The sequence below is a fragment of the Hemiscyllium ocellatum genome, chromosome 4 (assembly GCF_020745735.1).
Source record: "Hemiscyllium ocellatum isolate sHemOce1 chromosome 4, sHemOce1.pat.X.cur, whole genome shotgun sequence".
In the NCBI taxonomy this organism is placed as follows: domain Eukaryota; kingdom Metazoa; phylum Chordata; class Chondrichthyes; order Orectolobiformes; family Hemiscylliidae; genus Hemiscyllium; species Hemiscyllium ocellatum.
Window position 1 is genome coordinate 70,997,079 of NC_083404.1, and position 21,438 is coordinate 71,018,516.

The following is a 21,438-nucleotide window of genomic DNA, read 5'->3' on the forward strand; positions in this document are numbered from 1 at the left end:
TCTGAAGGTTGATAAGTCCCCAGGGCCTGATGGTCTTCATCCCAGGGTACTGAAGGAGGTGGCTCGAGAAATCGTGGATGCGTTGGTGATTATTTTCCAGAGTTCGATTGATTCGGGATCAGTTCCTGTGGATTGGAGGGTGGCTAATGTTATACCATTTTTAAGAAAGATGGGAGAGAGAAAGCAGGAAATTATAGACCAGTTAGTCTGACCTCAGTGGTGGGAAAGATGCTGGAGTCTATTATAAAGGATGAAAGTACGACACATCTAGATAGTAGTAACAGGATAGGTCAGAGTCAGCATGGATCTATGAAGGGGAAATCATACTTGACGAATCTTCTGGAATTTTTTGAGGATGTAACTCTGAAGATGGACAAGGGAGATCCAGTAGATGTAGTGTACCTGGACTTTCAGAAAGCTTTTGATAAAGTCCCACATAGGAGGTTAGTGAGCAAAATTAGGGCGCATAGTATTGGGGGCAAAGTACGAGGTTGGATTGAAAGTTTGTTGGCTGATAGGAAGCAAAGAGTTGTGATAAACGGCTCCATTTCGGAATGGTAGGCAGTGACCAGTGGCTACCGCAGGGATCAGTACTGGGACCGCGGCTTTTTACAATATATGGTAATGATATAGAAGATGGTAATAGTAATAACATAAGCAAATTTGCTGATGATACTTAGCTGGGTGGCAGGATGAAATGTGATGAGGATGTTAGGAGATTACAGGGTGACCTGGACAAGTTGGGTGAGTGATCAGATGCATGGCAGGTGCAATTTAATGTGGATAAATGTATGGTTATCCACTTTGGTGGCAAGAACAGGAAGGCAGATTACTACCTCAATGGAATCAGTTTAGGTAAAGGGGCAGTACAGAGAGATCTGGGTGTTCTTGTCCACCAGTCAATGAAGGTAAGCATGCAGGTACAGCAGGTAGTGAAGAAGGCTAATAGCATGCTGGCCTTCATAACAAGAGGAATTGAGTATAGAAGCAAAGAGGTTCTTCTGTAGCTGTACAGAACCCTGGTGAGACCACACCTGGAGTACTGTGTGCAGTTCTGGTCTCCAAATTTGAGGAAAGGCATTCTGGCTATTGAGGGAGTGCGGCGTAGGTTCACGAGGTCAATTCCTGGAATGTCGGGATTACCTTACACTGAAAGACTGGAGCGACTGGGCTTGTATATCCTTGAGTTTAGAAGACTGAGCGGGGATCTGATTGAGACATATAAGATTATTAAAGGATTGGACACTCTGGAGGCAGGAAACATGTTTCTGCTGATGGGTGAGTACCAAACCAGAGGACACAGCTTAGAAAATATGGGGTAGACCATTTAGGACAGAGATGAGGAGAAATGTTTTCACCCAGAGAGTGGTGGATGTGTGGAATGCTCTACCCCAGAGGGCAGTGGAGGCCCAGTCTCTGGATTCATTTAAGAAAGAGTTGGACAGGGCTCTCAAGGATAGTGGAATCAAGGGTTATGGAGATAAGGCAGGAACAGGATACTGATTAAGGATGACCAGCCATCATCCATTGAATGGTGATGCAGGCTCGAAGGGCAGAATAGCCTACTCCTGCACCTATTGTCTATCAGATCAAATGCATTGGTTGGAGAGACAGTTAGAGGCAATGAGGAATTTACAAGATTGGGAGATATGATGGATGACAGTTATAGGAAGGGAGAAAAGTCACAGATACAGTCACATAAAAAAGGTAAGAGAGGTGGGCAGTTAGTGCAGGAGTTTTCTGTGACTATCCCCATTTCAAACAAATATACTGTTTTGGAAAATGTAGAGGGTGATGGATTCTCAGGGGGACATAGCACAAACAGCCAAGTTTCTGGTGTTGAGTCTGGCTGTAATGTAATGAGGGGTATGTCAGATTCCGAGAGATCAGTTGTGTTAGGGGACTCTCTAGTCCGAGGTACAGACAGACATTTCTGTGGCCAGCAGTGAAAAATCAGAATGGTGTGTTGCTTCCCTGGTGCCAAGATCAAGGAGGGTGCAGAATGTTCTCAAGTAGGAGAGAGGCCAGCAGGAGGTATTGTACACATTGGAATCAACAACATAGGAAGGGAAAAGGTTGAGATTCTGAAGGGAGATTACAGAGAGCTAAGCAGGAATTTAAAATGGAGGTCCTCGAGAGTAATAATATCTAAATTTTTCCCGGTACTACGAGCTAGTGAAGGTAGGAAGAGGAGGATAGAGCAGATGAATGCATGGTTAAGGAGCTGGTGTAGGGGAGAAGGATTCACAATTTTGCATCATTGGAATCTCTTTTAGGGTAGAAGTGACCTGTACAAGAAGGACCAATTGCACCTAATTTGGAAGGGGACTGATATACTGGTAGGGAGATTTGCTAGAGCTGCTCGGGAGCTACTAGTAAAGTTTGGGGGAGCGGGTGGGATGGGTGGGGGGAGGTGGACCCAAGGAGATACTGAAGAAAGATTTCAATCTGAGACTGGTACAGTTGAGGACAGAAGGAAGTCAAACAGTCAGGGCAGGCAGGGACAAAGCAGAGAATAAGGTAGGACTGATCAATTAAACTGCATTTATTTCAATGCAAGAGGCCTAACAGGGAATGCAGATGAACTCAGGGCATGGTTAAGAACGTGGGACTGGGATATCATAGCAATTACAGAAACATGGCACAGAGATGGGCAGAACCGGCATCTTAATGTTCCAGGATACAAATGCTCCAGAAAGGATAGAAAGGGAGGCAAGAGAGGAAGGAGAGTGGAGTTTTATAAGGGATAGCATTACAGCAGTATTGTGGGAGGATATTCCTGGAAATTCATCCAGGGAAGATAATTTAGGTGGAACTGAGAAATAAGAAAGGGATGATCACCCTGTTGGGATTATGTTATAGACCCACTAATAGTCAGAGAGAAATCGAGAAACAAATTTGTAAGGAGATCTCCGTTATCTGTAAGAATAATAGGGAGGTTATGGTAGGGGATTTTAACTTTGCAAACATAGACTGGGACTGCCATATTGTTAAGGATTTAGATGGAGAGGAATTTTTTAAGTGTGTATAAGAAAATTAGAATTAAGGAGAATCCAAAGGGTTTTTACAAATACATTTAAGGACAAAAGGGTAACTAGGGAGAGAATGGGGCCACTTGAAGATCAGCAAAGCGGCCTTTGTGTGGAGCCGCAGAAAATGGGGGAGATACTAACTGAGTATTTTGCATCATTATTTACTGTGGAAAAGGACATGGAAGATACAGAATGTAGGGAAATAGATGGTGACATCTTGAAAAATGTCCATATTACAGAGGAGGAAGTGCTAGATGTCTTGAAAGGCATAAAAATGGATCAATCCCCAGGATCTGATCACGTGTACTCTAGAATTCTGTGGAAGGCTAGGGAAGTGACTGCTGGGCCTCTTACTGAAATATTTATATCAACAATAGTCACAGATGTGGTGCCAAAAGACTGGAGGTTGGCTAACGAGGTGCCACTGTTTAACAAAGGTGGTAAGGACAAGCCAGGGAACTATAGACCAGTGAGCCTGACGTCGGTGGTGGGCAAGTTGTTGGAGGGAATCCTGAGAGGCAGAATGTACGTGTATTTGGAAAGGCACACAGACTGATTAGGGATAGTCAACATGGCTTTGTGCGTGGAAAATCATGTCTCACAAACTTGATTGAGTTTTTTGAAGAAGTAACAAAGAGGATTGATGAGAGCAGAGCGGTAGATGTGATCTATATGGATTTCAGTAAGGAGTTCAACAAGGTTCCCCATGGGATGCTGGTTAGCAAGCTTAGATCTCACCAAATACAGGGAGAACTCTCATGGAATACAGGGAGAGCTGACCATTTGGATACAGAACTGGCTCAAAGGTAGAAGACAGAGGGTGGTGGTGGAGGGTTGTTTTTCAGACTGCAGACCTGTGACTAGTTGAGTGCCACAAGGATTGGTGGTGGGTCCACATCTTTTCATCATTTTTATAAATGATTTGGATGTGAGCATAAGGGAAAAAGTTAGTAAATTTACATTTGACACCAAAATTGGAGGTGTAGTGGACGGCAAAGTAGGTTACCTCAGATTACAACGGGATCTTAATCAGATGAGCCAATGGGCTGAGAAGTGGAAGTTTGAATTTAATTCAGATAAATGCGAGGTGCTGCATTTTGGAACAGCAAATCTTGGCAGGACTTAAACACTTAATGGTAAAGTCCTAGGGAGTGTTGCTGAATAAAGGGACCTTGGAGTGAAGGTTCATAGTTGTTTTATTGGTCAGAGTATTGAGTACAGGAGTTGAGAGATCATGTTGTGGCTGTACAGGATATTAGGCCACGGTTGAAAAATTGCGTGCAATTCTGGTCTCCTTCCTATCAGAAAGATGTTGTGAAACTTGAAAGGGTTCAAAAAAGATTGACAGGGATGTTGTCAGGTTTGGAGTATTTGAACTATAGGGAGAGGCTGAATAGACTCGGGCTATTTTCAGAGGCTGAGGGGTGATCTTGTAGAGGTGTAAAATCATGAGGGGCATCGATAGGATAAATAGACATGGGGTGAGGGAGTCCAGAATTAGCGGGCATAGGTTTAGGGTGAGAGGGGAAGATATAAAAGAAACCTAAAGGGCAACTTTTTCAAGCAGTGGGTAGTATGTGTATGGAATGAGCTGCCAGAGGAAGTGGTGGAGGCCAGTACATTTGCGATATTTAAAAGGCATTTGGGTGGCTGTATGAATAGGAAGGATTTGGAGGGATATGGGCCAGGTGCTGGCACGTAGGACTAGATTGGGGTTAGGATATCTTGGCAGCATGGACGGGTTGGACCGAAATGTCTGTTTCCATGGTGTACTTCTCTAGGACTCTAAATGATTTGGATGAAATAATAAATATAGATATCACAAACAGCTGAGGTCCCAGTATGGATCCTGTGGAACACCATTAGTCATGGACTTCCAGCCTGAAAAACGCACTTCCACCACTACCCTCAGTCTTGGCAAGCCAATTCAGAATCCAAATTGCCAAGTCACCAAAGTCACTATGTATCCCATATATCTTAATCTTCTGGATGAGCCTACCATGAGGGTCTTTGTCAAAAATCTTCCTAAAGTCCATATGGATAAATGTGGAGACAAATTCATCTGCTCTCCTGACCCTTCTCTCTGCCTGGGGGTGTTCACCTCCTGTAACATATGATCCAGGAAATTTGCTTATGCCTGCTTTTCTGCAATGGCTTGTACGATTGCAACATTTAAAGGCATCTGGATAGGTATATCAATAGGAAGGGTTTAGAGGGATATGGGCCAAGTGCTCTAAAATGCTACTAGATTAATTATGGATACCTGGTCAACATGGACGAGTTGGACTGTAGCGTTTTCTTTCCCCACTGTACATTTCTAGGATTCTGTGACTCTAGGTGCTCCACAAGCTGGAAATCCTGAGCTTGAGCAGAAACAGCAAGTGAAGCCCAAAACATATCAAGTGTGCTGAAATTTCCATTTGATGCAAGAATTGACACCAATTTAGCAGGTGCCCCATGATCTGAGGAAAAAGTAAGTATATTCCTTTTCAAAAATCTAATTAATACCATTTTTAAACTAAGACCTGCTCTGAACCACAACTGTCACAGTGATTTGAATTATTTTCCTCCCCAGTTCCTTGTCCAAATGACAGCCCTGGTTTAGAGAAATATTAGTCAACAAATTACTTCCTGTGTTTATTGTGATGACAGAGTTGGATTTATTTTATTTGTGAACCCATGCGCTTTGACTCCCATTAATTCCACTCCCTGCTTTTAACTGTGGGTTTCAGACATTGTTCTATTTCAGGCTCATTTGTGTTTTCTGACTTCTGCTGACTCTCAGACACTGCTTTAAACTGTGGGTTTGTGACATTGTTTTCCCTCATCCTTGATGTCTTGGTACAGGAGAACTGAATAGTGCAGTTCCTTTTAAATCACATGTCTAACCAGTGGTTCTAGCTACCTCGTTTACCACTAGCTACCACTAAACCACCTCGTTTTTCTTGGTCATGCTCCTTCACCAATTCCAAACCTGGAGTCTCTGGTATTTTTGAATTATTACAGCTAAAAAAAATCAAAAATCTGAATCCACTCTGCTCCCATCCCAGATATGTACAAGCTTACAGAAGAATACCTAAATTACACGCTGCATACTTTACAAGCTCCAACTTGTAGAAATGGGAGTTCAATACCTGTGTCTTATTTGGTTATACATAATCTGTATGGTCCACTGTCCTTGTCATCCCTTCAACCATTGAAATAATTCCACCCCATTTTGGCTCAAATTTTTGCTCAAAAAGCATTTCCATCATTACTCTGTGAAACTGACAGCAATTTTGACATCCTCACACAGGCATTTGCATATGGGTGTTTAGAGGCTGCTGATAGCAATGTCTCATTTCTTCATAGATTGTGCTGAAAAAAGGAGCGGCACAGTGCCAACACAGTGGTTAGCACTGCTGCCTCACAGCACCAGAGACCCGGGTTTAATTCCCGTAACAGGCAACTGTCTGAATGGAGTTTGCACATTCTCCCCGTGTCTACGTGGGTTTCCTCTAGATGCTCCGGTTTCCTCCCACAGTCCAAAGATGTGCAGGTTAGGTGAATTGGCCATGCTAAATTGCTTGTAGTGTTAGGTGAAGGGGTAAATGTAAGGGAATGGGTTTGGGTGGGTTGCTCTTCGGAGGGTCAGTGTGGACTTGTTGGGCCGACGGGCCTGTTTCCACATTGTAAGTAATCTAATCTAAAGTCTTAAAAATTTCAAAGTGATGTGAATTTCTGCTTTGTCACAATTTATCTTGCTGCAAAAAAAACATTGAAAATGCTACACTCAATTCTTGAATGAGCTGTATCCCAATTTGAAGCGAAATACTGCTGAATAATTACTGCTGAACAGTTTTTTTTCCTTCATTCACAATATGAGTGCATCACCAGCTAAGGCAGCATTTATTGCCTGTCCCTAATTGCCCAGAGAGGAGTTCAAGGTCAACCACATTGCTGTGGGTCTGGAGTTATATGTAGGCGCGACCAGGTCAGGATAGCAGAGACCTTACCTAAAAGACATTAGTGAATCAGGAGGGTTCTTCCTCAACAATTAACAATGGTTTAATGACTTACCATTAGACCCTTACTTCCCAATTTTTATTGAACTCAAATTGCACCATCTTTCATGGTGAGATTCAAACCTGGGTACCCAGAACATGACCTGAGTTCCTGGATTAACAATCTAGCAATAACACCACAATGCCATCATCTCTGTCCTTGAAAAACTAAGTTTACGTTTTTAAGATTTCTACATACAATGCGGATAGAACTGGCAATGACTGCTGCAGTTGAGAAGGTGATGGTGGTGAGCTGCCTTCTTGAATCACTGAAGTCCATTTGGTGTACTGCTAACGTTCCAGGTTTAAGACCCAGCCACAATGAAGAAACGTTATTGTAGTTCCAGTCAGGATGTTGTCTTTTCTCATTTGTGCACTTTGTACAAATGAGAAAAGACAACATCATTATACCAAAGCATTCAATTTATCTATATAACCTTGCATAAGTGTGGTCCCTTCTGACCATCTTCCTTACATATTTTCACCTTCATTCTAATTGTCACAATTTTCCATTCTTTCCCACAAGATATGTTATGAACCATTGCACTGGGAAATTAGTATATAAAACATTGCTAAAATAATCTGGTACATGTTCTTGAGATTGCATAAAGCTGGGAATTTCACTACACACTTCTCTGATCCTTTTTAAAAATGTTTTGCTCCTGTTAGAATTCCTCCATCAAAAGATTATGTTTGAACACAGAGCTGGAATCCAGTATTGTCTTTGTGTCTAACCAATTGGGCACTCTGATATGACTCTGCAGTTGTTCCATTTCATCTCTGAAGGCACTACATCATTTTGTACAGACCTAGCACAGCCAATTCTGATGGGACTCACATTTTCCAGTATTCTTAATATAAAATTACATCCTTGCTTTACCTCCAAGCCAACATATTTAAAAGCACCAGAAGACTGATTACCAACTTAAGTACTGCCCTAATTTGCTCAATACAATTCTTTTCATACTGATTAGTGATCATGTGAAAATATCATCCTATGCATCAAGAAGTAAGTATGAAAGTAAATCTGCTACTTTCCCACGGTGCCATTTGAACATTGCAGGGTCTGCTTTGAGTTGTGCATAACCTAATCTTTGTAGAGTAGGCCTCACTGAAACATATCATAGACAAAAAGTGCCACTCAATCTATAAACATATTTATTAAACTTTGAGAATTTCCCTTTTGTGGTTAACTACTTCCTCCAAATCGAACATAGAACAGTACAGCACAGAACAGGCCCTTGGTCTACGATGTTGTGCGCAGGGTTAATCCTAATATAAAATAAAATAACTTAACCTATGCACTCCTCAATTCACTGCTGTTCATGTGCACATTCAGCAGTTGCTTAAATGTCCCTAATGACTCTGCTTCCACCACCACTGCTGGCAACACATTCCATGTATTCACAACTCTGCGTAAAGAACCTTCCTCTAACGTCCCCTCTATTCCTTCCTCCTAATATCTTAAAACTATGACCCATCGTATCAGTCAATCCTGCCCTGGGGAAAAGTCTCTGGCTATTGACTCTATCCATTCCTCTCATCACTTCTCTGATACAGGTTTCCCTGCAGAAAAGCTGCTTGTACATCCGTAGATTTGTACTGCAACTAAAATATCAAAAGAAAATTGAATATCACTTTTTCCATTGATCTCAGCTCATTATTTCAGGATATAGAGTATGCAGGTGAGAAAGGAAGGAGATAAAAGATAAAGTAATATCAAGGAATCAATTACAGGGGTAAGGAGTGATCATATCTTAGAAGGCTCCTCAAATGAAGTGATATTGATAGAACTTTAAAAAAAGCAAAAAAAGGGAACAATCAATTTATAATAGTGTAAAAAGTTTAGAGCGGGTGGAAATCTTAAGAGGCATTCAGCAGAACTTCTTAAGCCAGTGTGTAGAAGATCCTCCAGGAGACGGGGCAGTGCTGGGCTTAAGTTTAGGTAATAAATCTGGGCAAGTGGTTGAAGTATCAGTGGGGGAGCATTTTGCAGACAGCATTAAAATCTTGTTAGATTCAAGATTGCTATTGAAAGAGAGCACAAATAGGCTTGAAATCAAAGCTTTAAACTGGTAGAAGGCAGATATCTAGCAAGACCAGATATGATTTGGCTACATTGAATTTAGAGTAGGTATTGGTAACTTTCTGAATGAATATCACAAGATTTTTTTTTGAGAACAGCATTACATTTTTAGAACAACAGAATCTTAGAGTACAGAAGTGGCTTTTCAGCCCATTGAGTCTGTACTGTCAGTCATACACTAAATATACATTACAGATAGAGGGCGACATGGCAACTCAATAGTTAGCACTGCTGCCTCATAGTGCCAGGGACCCAGGTTTGATTCCAGCCTTAGTGACTGTGTGGAGTTTGCATGTTCTCCCCATTTCTGTATGGTTTTCCTGTAGGTGCTCTGGTTTCCTCTCCCAGTGCAAAGATGTGCAGGATTGACCATGCTATATTCCTCCGAGGTGTGCAGTCCAGGTGGATTAGCCACGGTAAATGCAGAGCTTCGAGGATCGGGTAAATTGCTGTTCAGACAGATGGTACAAACTTGATAGTCGAAAGGCATCTTGTCACACTGCAGGGTTGCTATGATTCTAGTTCCACTTATCAGCACTAGTCCAATAGCCTTGAGTATTATGAAACTTGAAGTGCTCATCCAAGTACTTTTTAAAGGTTACCAGCCTTGACTAGTCTCCCAGGAAGTGCATTCCAGATCCCTGCTGTCCTCTGGATGAGCAACATTTTCTTCAAGTCCCCCCTAAACCTCTTGCTTTTCACCCATAAAAGTGTACCCCTTTGTTATTGGTCCTTCAACTAAGAGGAACAATTGCTTTCTATCCACTTTGTCCATTGGAGAAAAATACTGAGGATGAATTTAAAACCAATAGTTAAAATGATGAGTATTAACTACATACGTGGATTATTCACATTCAGCAGTGATCTCTGAACTGGAAGACACAAGTATCAAATTAGCAATCAAGTTGTGAGAACGCATATTGAAAAATTCTCTGCTGTGCGATATTTAACAGCAGCACCAACATACTGTGGTTATGTATTGTAAAGAAGGGTTGGTAAAATCTTTACTTCAGGGCCAATGTAAGGATTATCATCTTTTATTGTAATATAGCTGGTCACTTTTGTGTTGAAACACCATTGTTCCAATTCCAAGCAGTCAGAGGAAATGTCACTTTGGAAATGTGTATTGTCTGGATTTGACTGATTCAGTTGCTTTGTTACATTGATGGATCCAGAAAGTCAGAAAGAAAATTCAGGGATGTTTCTTGGAACTTTGTAGCTCTGATATGAGCTGAGAATATTGATGTTGGCCAATTGATGGAGTGGATTGCAAGCATTTTGGAGGCATTTGGAGGCATTTTGGCCAAGTCACCTCAATCACTTTTCACAATCTGTACTTGAGATTTCTGGTGGGATTAAAAGCAGAAATGTAAGTTTTACATTGGCAAATTATTTCTAACTTTTTTTTTTTCCCTTTTTAGTTGGTCACCTAAAAGACGTGGTGCACCTATGCTGTCAGGTACATATCTTTAATGAGAAGCAAGACACTGTCAAAATGTTCAACACCAAAAGGTCAGTAAACTAAATATTGAATATGTGAGATTAATGGTTCAGAAATTACTTGTTAAGTTACTGTTACAACCAGGGAATTAGTTCAAAATTGTGTTTCCTTGTCATGTTAGCCATTTTAATAGTTGCAATTTTTCAAGGATATCTGTTTTAAATGCAGGTAATATATGTACACTATCAGTCAATTGTAATCATTAAGGGGGCTAATGAGGGTGTTGAAAATGTTATGGTCCATTTTACTCAGCATTCTGAACAGAGGGAAGTAGATCCTATCCTGGAGTCTATCCTTCAATGTCTATGGGAAGTGGTAGATTTGGCTGACCAGGCTGATATAATACTAGCAATTTTTCAAAAGATTGATGATTAATAGGTAAGTTAACTTGCTGAGCTGGAAGGTTTGTTTTCAGATGTTTCGTCATCATACTAGGAATCATCAGTAGTGAGAGTCTCTACTGAGGTGCTGGTGGTATGGCCTGCCTCCCTGTTTACAGGTCTTGGTTTCTTAAGGTGGGTGATGTCCATTTCTGTTTTTTTTAAGGTAAGGTAGAAAGGATCTAAATCATTGTGTTTGTTGATGGAGTTCTAGTTAGAATGCCATGCTTCAAAGAATTCTCATGCGTGTCTTTGTTTTGCCTGTCCCAGGATGTGTGTGTTGCCACCAGGATACATGAGCACCAACTAGCCACCAAAAGACATGACCTACTAACACTAGCTTCCATACGTACAGACAAAGAAGGATACCACTTTGACTGGGATATCACACTTATCCTAGGATAGGCGAAACAAAGACATGCACGAGAATTCTTAGAGGCATGGCATTCTAACCAGTACTCCGTCAATAAATATATCAACTTAGATCCTATCTATCTTCCCTTAAAGAACTGGAAATAACATCACTCACCTTAAGAAATCAAGACCTATAAATAGAGAGGTAGGCATACCACCTGCACTTTACTGGAGACTCTCACTGCTGATGTTACCTAGCATGGTGATGAAATATCTGAAAACAAGCCTTCCAGCTCAGCTTCCAGCTCATACTTGATATAATACTGTTATGAAGTTGAAGGCTTGTACTGTACCTTTGAGAGAGTGAATGCTGTTCTGCACTGAGAGCTTACTTGTGTATATAACAGATAGCAGTCTCAGAATGTACTGGAAAATTGAAAATATGTAACATTTGGCTGTGAAATTGATACCTGAGTTGGTTGCTGATATAACAACAAATCACATTTAATCAATCTCTTTAAATTAGGCCCCAGGATACTAAAACCCAATCTAGTTTGAATGTATTGTTTTGCTAACATCGAACCAATGAGACAATCCAATGTTAGGGATATAAAAAAAGGCAGGCATTTTGAAAATTGGACAGAGCCACTCCCATCAACACAGATTCAATAAATCAGGCAATACTATCCAAGATACATTTTTCAAACAAAACATATTCGTAGTAAAAAGAAAGAAGATGACCCAGGGCGATCTTCAGCCAGAAGAGGACAGACATCAAAGATGACAACCGTTGTATGGTATTGAAATTAAGTTGGTGTAACAGTATATTATTATAGAGTTGGAGGCAGATAATAAGCAATTAAGAGAAAGGGGGACTTAGAGTTGTGAATAGTTGTTTAATATTTACTTTTAGAGTTTAAAAAAATTATGTTATTTTCTTTAGTGGAATTTTGGAGTTCTCTACCACTCCTATTTTAACAGATCACGAGGTGAAATGAGCTTTCTTGGGTGTTTGGTTTAATTAACAGAAGGGTTCACTGCAATGTTCTAACATTACTTTTGTTTGAGGGCTGTGTGTTTCACTGGCTGGGCTAGCATTTATTGTGCTTCCCTAATTGACATGGAAAAGGCACTTCTGCCCCCATCATGGCATCAGAAGATTCCCCCGACCTCTGGAACTTCTCGGACGCCATTAGCCATGCGGCTGGTACAGCTACCATGCCCACGGCTATCAGTGGCATCACTTCCGCCCCCATCATGGCCATTTCCGCCCCTCACGATTCCTCATGCACCACATGTGACATCACTTCTGCCCCCCATATCATCGTTGACATCACGCGCTCAGAAACTTCCGCCCCCCCCCCCCCCACTGCCGTGTTCACCACCACTTTCATCCCCACCAATGCCACTCACCTGCATTCTGCTGACACACCTCCCACAGGTCCCACTGTCACCATCCCCACCCCCCAGAACCCTGAGAGAAACTTCACCCCCGATCCACTCCCATTCCCCCTACCACCGTACCTACTCCAGTTACATGCTCCACCCCCACTCCCAGCTCCACACCTACACCAGGTCCTAGCTCCCAGCCCTGCCAAGTTTTCACCATCCCCCCGGACCTCCCCCTTCACTGAGGATGAACGATCAGTCCTCAGTAAAGGCCTTACCTTTATCCCGCTCCATCTGTGCATCAATGAATTTAATATGCGTTGTGACGTTGAACACTTCTTTCGCTCCCTCCGCCTCTGAGCTTACTTTTTCAATCAAGACTCCCACCTTCTGAGGATCCTTTTGCCCGCCTCCAACGCACTCCATCCACCTGGACACCCCATGCTGGACTATTACCCGCCCTCAATCTCTTAATTTCCAACTGCCACCGAGACATTAACCACGCCAACCTGTCTACCCCCCTTCCCCACTCCAAGCTCTGACCCTCAAAACACGCAGCCCTCCACTCCCTCTGCTCCAATCCCAACCTCACCATCAAGCCAGCGGATAAAGGGAGTGCAGTGGTAGTTTGGCATACTGACCTCTACACTGCTGAAGCCAGACGCCAACTCAAAGACACCTCCTCCTACCACACCTTGACCATAACCCCACCCCCCATCACCAAACCATAATCTCCCAGACCATACTGAACCTCATCATCTCAGGAGATCTCCCACCCACCGCTTCCTACCTCGTAGTCTTTCCCAAGATTCACAAGCCTGACCACCCGACCGACCCATTGTCGCAGCATGCTCCCGACCCACCAAATTCGTCTCCACCTACCTCGATACTGTCCCATTCCCCCCTAGTCCAGGAACTCCCCACGTACATTCATGACACCACCCACACCCTCCACCTCCTCCAAGACTTCTGTTTCCCTGATCCTCAATGCCTTATCTTCACCACGGACATCCAATCACTCTACACCTCCATCCGCCATGACCAGGTCCTCTAAGCCCTCCTTTTCTTCCTCTCCCCATGTCCCCAACAGTGCCCTTCTACTGACACTCTCATTTGTTTGGCTGAACTGGTCCTCACCCTTAACAATTTCTCCTTCAAATCCTCCCACATCCTCCAGACCAAAGGAGTAGCCATGGGCACCAGCAGGGGCCCCAGCTATGCCTGCCTCTTTGTCAGTTATGCAGAACAGACCATCTTCATAGTTACACCAGCACCACTCCCCACCTCTTCCTCCGCTACATTGATAACTGCATTGACGCCACCTCTCGCTCCCACGAGGAGGTTGAGCAGTTAATCAACTTCACCAACACATTCCACCCCAACCTTAAATTCACCTGGACCATCTCTGACACCTCCATCCCCTTCTCTATTAATGATGACCGACTTGACACTGACATTTTTACAAACCCACCGACTCCCACAGCTACCTGGATTACACCTTTTCCCACCTTACCTCCTGCAAAAATGGCATCCCGTATTCCCAACTCCTCGGCCTCCGCCGTATCTGCTACTTGGAGGACCAGTTCCACCACATAACACACCAGATGGCCGCCTCCTTTAGAGACCGCAACTTCCCTTTCCACGTAGTTGAAGATGCCCTCCAACGCGTCTCATCCATGTCCCACACCTCCGCCCTCAAACCTCACCCCTCCAAGTGTAACAAGGACAGAACGCCCCTGGTCCTCCCCTTCCAACCTTCGCATAAACTGCATCATCTGCCGACATTTCCGCCACCTCCAAATGGACCCCAGCACCAGGGATATATTTCCCACCACAAACCTATACACTTTCCGCAAAGACTGTTCCCTCCATGACTATCTGGTCAGGTCCACCCACCCCAACAACCCACCCTCCCAACCTGGCACCTTCCCCTGCCATTGCAGGAATTGCAAAACCTGCACCCACACCTCCTCCCTCCCCTCTATCCAAGGCCCCAAAGGAGCCTTCCACATCCATCAAGGTTTCACCTGCACATCCACCAATGTCATTTATTGTATCCATTGCTCCCGATGCGGTCTCCTCTACATTGGGGAGACTCCTCACAGAGTGCTTTAGGGAACATCTCCGGGACACCTGCACCAATCACCCCCACCGCCCTGTGGCCCAACATTTCAACTCCCCCTCCCACTCTGCCGAGGACATGCAGGTCCTGGGCCTCCTCCACTGCCACTCCCTCACCACCCGACACCTGGAGGAAGAACGCCTCATCTTCCGCCTCGGAACACTTTGACCCCAAGGCATCAATGTGGACTTCACCAGCTTCATCATTTCCCCTCCCCCAACTTACCCCAGTTCCAGACTTCCAGCTCAACATCATCCTCATGACCTGTCCTACCTGCCAATCTCCCTTCCCACCTATCCACTCCACCCTCCCCACTGACCTATCACCTTCATCCCCACCTCCATCCACCCATTGTACTCTTTGCTATCTTCCCCCACCCTCCTCTCTGATGTATCACCTCCAACCCCACCCCCTATTGCTACCTTCCCACCCCAGCTCCCCCCCTCCATTTATCTCTCCACCCTGTGGATCCCTGCCTCCATTCCTGATGAAAGACTTTTGCCCGAAATGTTGATTTTCCTGCTCCTTGGATGCTGCCTGACCTGCTGTGCTTTTCTAGCACCACTCTAATCTAGACTATGGAAAAGGCGGTGATGAGCTGCTTTCTTGAAATGCTGAGAGTGGGGACACCCACAATGCTGTTAGGGCAAGAATTCCTAGATTTTGTCCTAGTTACACTGAAGGAATGGTGATGTAATATTGTTTTTACACCCTTCAAGGACAAACTGAGTTTCTTGAATACAGAAGTAAAGAAATTGTGTGACTTACAAACCTGTGATGGTCAGTTTAGTCTTAGCAGAGAGATAACTAAGGTTATTTTTCCATCTGAAAGTATTTTGTGCTGACACTGGGGAGCAGTTGGTCTTTGAAGAGGTGAATAGCCACACCAGGTACATTGAAAACAGTATGGAGACTATTGCACTGTGTTGTTTGACCTGGGAGCTTGATTTGAGTGTAAATTTTAAGGCATCCATTTCAGATTTCCCATTCAAAATTGTTGCAGTTGATAATCTTTCACTTGCCTCATGATTATGTTGAGTTTCTTTGAGATAAAAATCTTTGAAACACAATTCATAGAACCTCCAATTTGCTGAAGCAAATGCCTCTGGTTGGGTTGGAAAATGCAACACAGGTTGTTTGTGTTTTGACATTTAAATGTTTTTTGACATTTTTTCTTGAATGTGTCTGACAATAATTCAGAGGTTTCTCTGTTAAGGTCTGAAATCACATTGTGTCTCTGGAGATATTTCTTTCCCCACAAGAAGAGATGCGTAAGGAGTTTCTCTTCTACCGATAAGGTAGAATACCTGGATCATTGCTTTGGCATGATTTAACCTCTGCTCTTAAAGATAGTTACAAATCTTGCATTCCTGAAGCCTGTGGAAGTTTTTGTTTTGCTTCCAAATCCATTAGAATGAGTGTATGGAGTCCTGTTGTGAGCAAAAACACATGGATTCTACCCTCGAAGACTGAAAGAGAGCATGGACAGTATCAGCTATCACTGTGGCTTCACCACTGAGGTGTCTTCAGTGTTGACAAATGGAATTGGTCGTAGAGTCAGAGAGACCTACAGCATGGCCCTTTGGCCTGTTGTGTCCATGCTGGCCAAAACAAGCACCTAACTATTCTACTACAATTTGCCAGCATTTGACTCAAGCTTTTAATGCCTTGGATTTGCAAGTGTTCTTCTGAATACTCCTTAAATATTATGAGGGTTTCTGCCTCATCTACAGAGTTCCAGATTCCCACCACCCTTTGGAAGCATTTTTCTTGTTCCCTAAACCTTCTGCCTGTTCCCTTAAATCTATGCCCCATTTGTTGATCCCTTCACTAAGAGTTTCCTGCCTGTCTACTCTATTTGTGCCCCTCAAAAGTTTATAGGTCTCAATCACATCCCCATTTATTCTCCTCTGCTGTAAGGAAAACAGTCCCAGATCCAGTTCCCCTTAATAAGTTTGTTTTTATCCTTAAGGACATAAACACCATTTTTATTAATCTTGGTGATCTTGTCCATTTGACCTCAGCATACATATGGCCCTGATGGCTTTAGAAAGCTTTTTGTATCATGATGATCAACATATTGTTGCATCTGTAGGGCTTTCTTTACCTTCTGCACATCCTTTATCTCATGAATTTGTGACCTTAGATTGTTCTTAGTTAATAAAGGTTGCTCATTTTTATTCACAAATCTCAGCAGGTTATTATGCTTAAAATTGATAATGATTGAACCTAAAAGCCTGGGACGCAGGGTAGTATAGCTGATTTTCTTTAATCCCACTGTATGAGTCAATGACCTGTGCAGTAGGCATCAGACTTCTGTGCAGGTTGAGTAATATGGACATCACTTAGATCTTTGGCCCAAACAATGGCATTCCCCAAGATCTAGTGTTTTGGTCTCAGATGCTCCATGTGGTTTTCTTTTTGTCTTTCGAATATGAGATTTGGGATAGATGACATGCATATAAATGGTGGGCTAGAATCTTTACAATCTTCAGAACCAGGAGAAGCTAATTGCTATGGAACGGACAAAGATGAGTCTGAAATCAAACTTCTCAACTGGGGACAGTCTGATTTTAATAAGATCAAGTATGATTTGACCAGAGTGTACTGGGAACAGATACTTTTAGGTAAATCTGTCTCAGAACAGTGAGGTGCATTCAAGGAGGAAATAGCAGGTACAGGACCAACATGTTCCAATAAAGGAAAAGAGTGGGATCATCAAATGCTATGAAACTGAATATGAAGGGAGAAATGGCATTGATTTAAGGGGAGGTGGGAGGCTGATGACAGATATTGAAGGTTCAAGAGAGCAGAAGCCCTTGGGGAATATAAAATGTGCAAGATGGAACTTAAAAAGATTAGGAGAGCTAAAAAGGGGCATGACAAGTTATTCACAGGTAAAGGAAAGTCCTAAATTGTTCTACTGGCATATTAAGTTTAAAAGGATAACAAGGGAAAGAGTAGGGCTCATTAGATTAGATTAGATTAGATTAGACTTACAGTGTGGAAACAGGCCCTTCGGCCCAACAAGTCCACACCGACCCGCCGAAGCGCTCCCCACCCATACCCCTACATTTACCCCTTACCTAACACTACGGGCAATTTAGCATGGCCAATTCACCTGACCCGCACATCTTTGGACAGTGGGAGGAAACCGGAGCACCCGGAGGAAACCCACGCAGACACGGGGAGAACGTGCAAACTCCACACAGTCAGTCGCCTGAGTCGGGATATGAACCCGGGTCTCAGGCGCTGTGAGGCAGCAGTGCTAACCACTGTGCCACCGTGCCGCCCACAAATAAGGACACAGAAGTAATTTATGCTATAAGTAGGGTTTGAAATTAATATTTTGTCTATTGTTACTAGTGAGAGGGATTATATGAGTACAGAAATCATGGAGAAGGTCTGTGGTACAATTTGAGATTAGCATAGATGGAGAGGAGGTTCTGAGTACTCTGATAGGCATACAAATAGATGAATCTTCAGGGTCAGATGAAATTTATCCCAGATTGTTAAACAAGGGAAGAATAACCCACCCAGACCCATTTCCCAAGCCTATATTTACCCCTAACTAATGCACCTATCACTACGGGTAATTTAGCATAGCCAATTCACCTGATATCCACAAATTTGGATTGTGGGAGGAAACCAGAGCACCCAGTGGAAACCCACACAGAGCTGGGGAGAATGTGCAAACTCCACACAGTCTCCCGAGGCGGGAATCGAACCCGAGTCCCCGTTGATGTGCGGCAGCAGTGCTAACCACTGAGCCACCGTGCCACCCCGAAAGAACGCTATCCTTGCATTACATGCTATCCTTGAGCTACCACATCACGTGGGCTGATCAGTGGCAAATTGAATTCAATCTGGCTAAACATGAAGTGATGCACTTGGGCAAAGCAAGGGCATACATGATGAACGATAGGACTCTGGGAAGCACTGAGGATTAAAGGGACCTTGGCATGCATGTACACCAGTCCCTTAAGATAGTGGGATAGGTTGACAAAATAGTTAAGAAGGTATGTGACATACTTGCCCTGAATAGCCAAAGCGAAGTGCATGGTGCTGGAAAAGCACAGCTGGTCATGCAGCATCTGCGGAGCAGGAGAAATGATGTTTCGAGTGCAAGCCCTTCATCAGGCCCATGATGTTTAAGAGGAACGAGGTTATGCTGGATGTTGGTTACGCCACAGGTAGAGTATTGTATTCTGGAATCCATATTATAGAGGCATGTGATAGCACCGGAGAGGGGACAGAGAAGGTTTACCAGGATATTGCCTGAAATGGAGAGTTTCATTTATGGACAAAGATTGAACAGACTGGCATTTTTTTATAGCAGATGAGATTGACCACTGACCCGCTCAGTTACTTGGACTGTACAGCCTCACATCCCTGTTTCCTGTCAAGACTTCATTCCATTCTCCCAGTTTCACCCTCCCTGTTACATCGGGTCTCATGATGCCACCTTCAATGGCGGGGGGAGGTGGGAGGCCCAGAAATGATTATCTTTTTCCTCAACTGAGGATACACCACAGTGGTTATTGGGGAACTGAGCTGTGACTCATTTCCTGCACTTCAGCCCTCACCTCACCAGCATCCACATCCAACGCCACCATTTCTGCCATTTCCAGCGGGATGGCACCACTTGACACATATTCCTTTCCCCTTCATGTCAGCATTTTGCAGGTACCCTTCACTCTTGGACACTCTGGTCCACTTCTCCACTCCCAAAATCTTCCCACATACCTCTGCACCTTCTCATGCAATTGCAGAAGGTGGAACACCTGCCTGATTGCCTCTTCCCCCTCTCACTGTCCTAGGCTCCAGACACATCTTCCTGGTGATTTACCTGCATTTGATTCACTCTGCTGTATTCACTGTTCATAATGTTGTCTTTTGTACACTGGGGAGATGAGACATAGACTGCACAATCACTTTGCTGAACACCTACATTCTGTCCACACAAGTAACCCTGAACTTTCAGTTGCCTGACACTTCAACACACGACCTTGTTGTCTGGTCAACATTTCTGTCTCTGGTATGTTGCAGCAAGGCTCACCACAAGCTTGAAGAACAGCATCCCATTATACTCATGGGTATCCAGCAGCCTTCGAGCTTAATACTGTTAGGACCTTCTTCCATGTACTTTGCCCAACCCCACACCTCTCATGACATGCTTTCAGCAAGCCAACTCATTTTCACTGATTCGTGGTCACCATTTTCAGCTTTTCTTTCTCCCTGGCACACTACCATCTATCCTTTTGTCTACCTAACTGTCGTTCTTTCTCTTTGTTTCTCTCTGGTTGCATTTCTGTGTATCTGTTCACTCCTTTCCTCATCCCCTGTCTTCAGCAAGTATATCACCTTTTCCTAGCAACTAGTTCTGAAGAAAGCTCACTAAAGTCTCTCTTCACAGATGCTGGCAGACCAACTGTGTTTCTTCAGTAATTTCAGTTTTTGTTTGGCATAGATTTGAGGTAAAGAGTAGAAAGTTTAGAGGAGATGTAAGGAAAAACGTTTTCATATGGAGTTTACTGCCTGCATGGGTCGTTGTTGATGGCAATCACTCAGTGACGAGTATGATTATCTACCTAGAAAATCCTGTGTCTCTGTCCAGGGTTCTGTGGGGTTTTGTGTAGCTGCTGAGCCTGATCCTAAAGCCACATCTCTGATCACAAATTTAGCAGGTGTTTCTGGGAAGTATCCTTAGAATCCGTACAGTATGGAAACAGGCCATTCAGCTCAACAAGTCCCCTCTACACCCAGGAGTTTCCCACCCAGACCCATCTCCCTACCCTATCCCTGTAACTCTGCATTTTCCCATGGTGAATGCACCTCACCTATATATCCCTGGACATTATGGGCAATTTAGCATGGCCAATCCACCTAACTTGCACATCTTTGGACTGTGGGAGGAAACCAGAGCACTGGCAGAAACCCGCATAAACACAAGAAGAATGCGCAAACTCCACACAGAAATGTGCCTGAGGCTGGAATCGAACTTGCATCCCTGACATTGTGAGGCAGCAACATTAAGCACCAAGTTACTGTGCTATAGTCCTCAAAGGCTTATAATGTTGGTAGAGGGTGAAACCTTCAAAACATTTTAAAAGCATTTTGATGTGCAGTTGTGATGTCAGAGCACACAAAGCTTTGGCCAAGTGACAGAAAGTGGGCTTAGAATAGTTAAATGGTTGTTTATGACCAGCAATGACATGATGAGCTGAAGGGTCTTTTTCAGTGCTGTAGATCTGTATGACTCGAAGACTCTAGTATTCCAACAGAGACACAAAAAACACCTATATGTCACAAATTCGAAATCCACAAATCAAAACTTAAAGCAAATGTTATTAAAATATATATGAATCTCACAGTCTACATCATACAATGTATCTTCAGTGAAATTGACTACATACTATAAATGGTGGTATCCACTTTGATGTAGGCCTAAATGATGGATAACCTCTGGATGAACAATTAACCATCCAGGGATACAGACTGTATCAGATAGCAACCAGAGCAGGCAACTAT

At 43.4% G+C, this 21,438-nt stretch overlaps 1 protein-coding gene across 9 annotated transcripts in view; it reads left to right on the plus strand.

Annotated features, from left to right (window-relative positions):
* The window catches only part of oxr1a (oxidation resistance 1a), a 524,990-nt gene that overhangs the window by 77,488 nt on the left and 426,064 nt on the right, over positions 1-21,438 (plus strand). For 8 of the 9 annotated variants that reach the window (XM_060823372.1, XM_060823364.1, XM_060823366.1 and 5 more), the window contains exon 2: positions 10,583-10,673. In XM_060823372.1, the coding sequence (XP_060679355.1) occupies positions 10,657-10,673 (17 nt within the window). In that variant the 5' untranslated portion in view covers positions 10,583-10,656. Of the gene's footprint in view, positions 1-5,489; positions 5,506-10,582; positions 10,674-21,438 lie in introns of those variants that run through there. The other variant, XM_060823373.1, reaches the window with a different exon arrangement.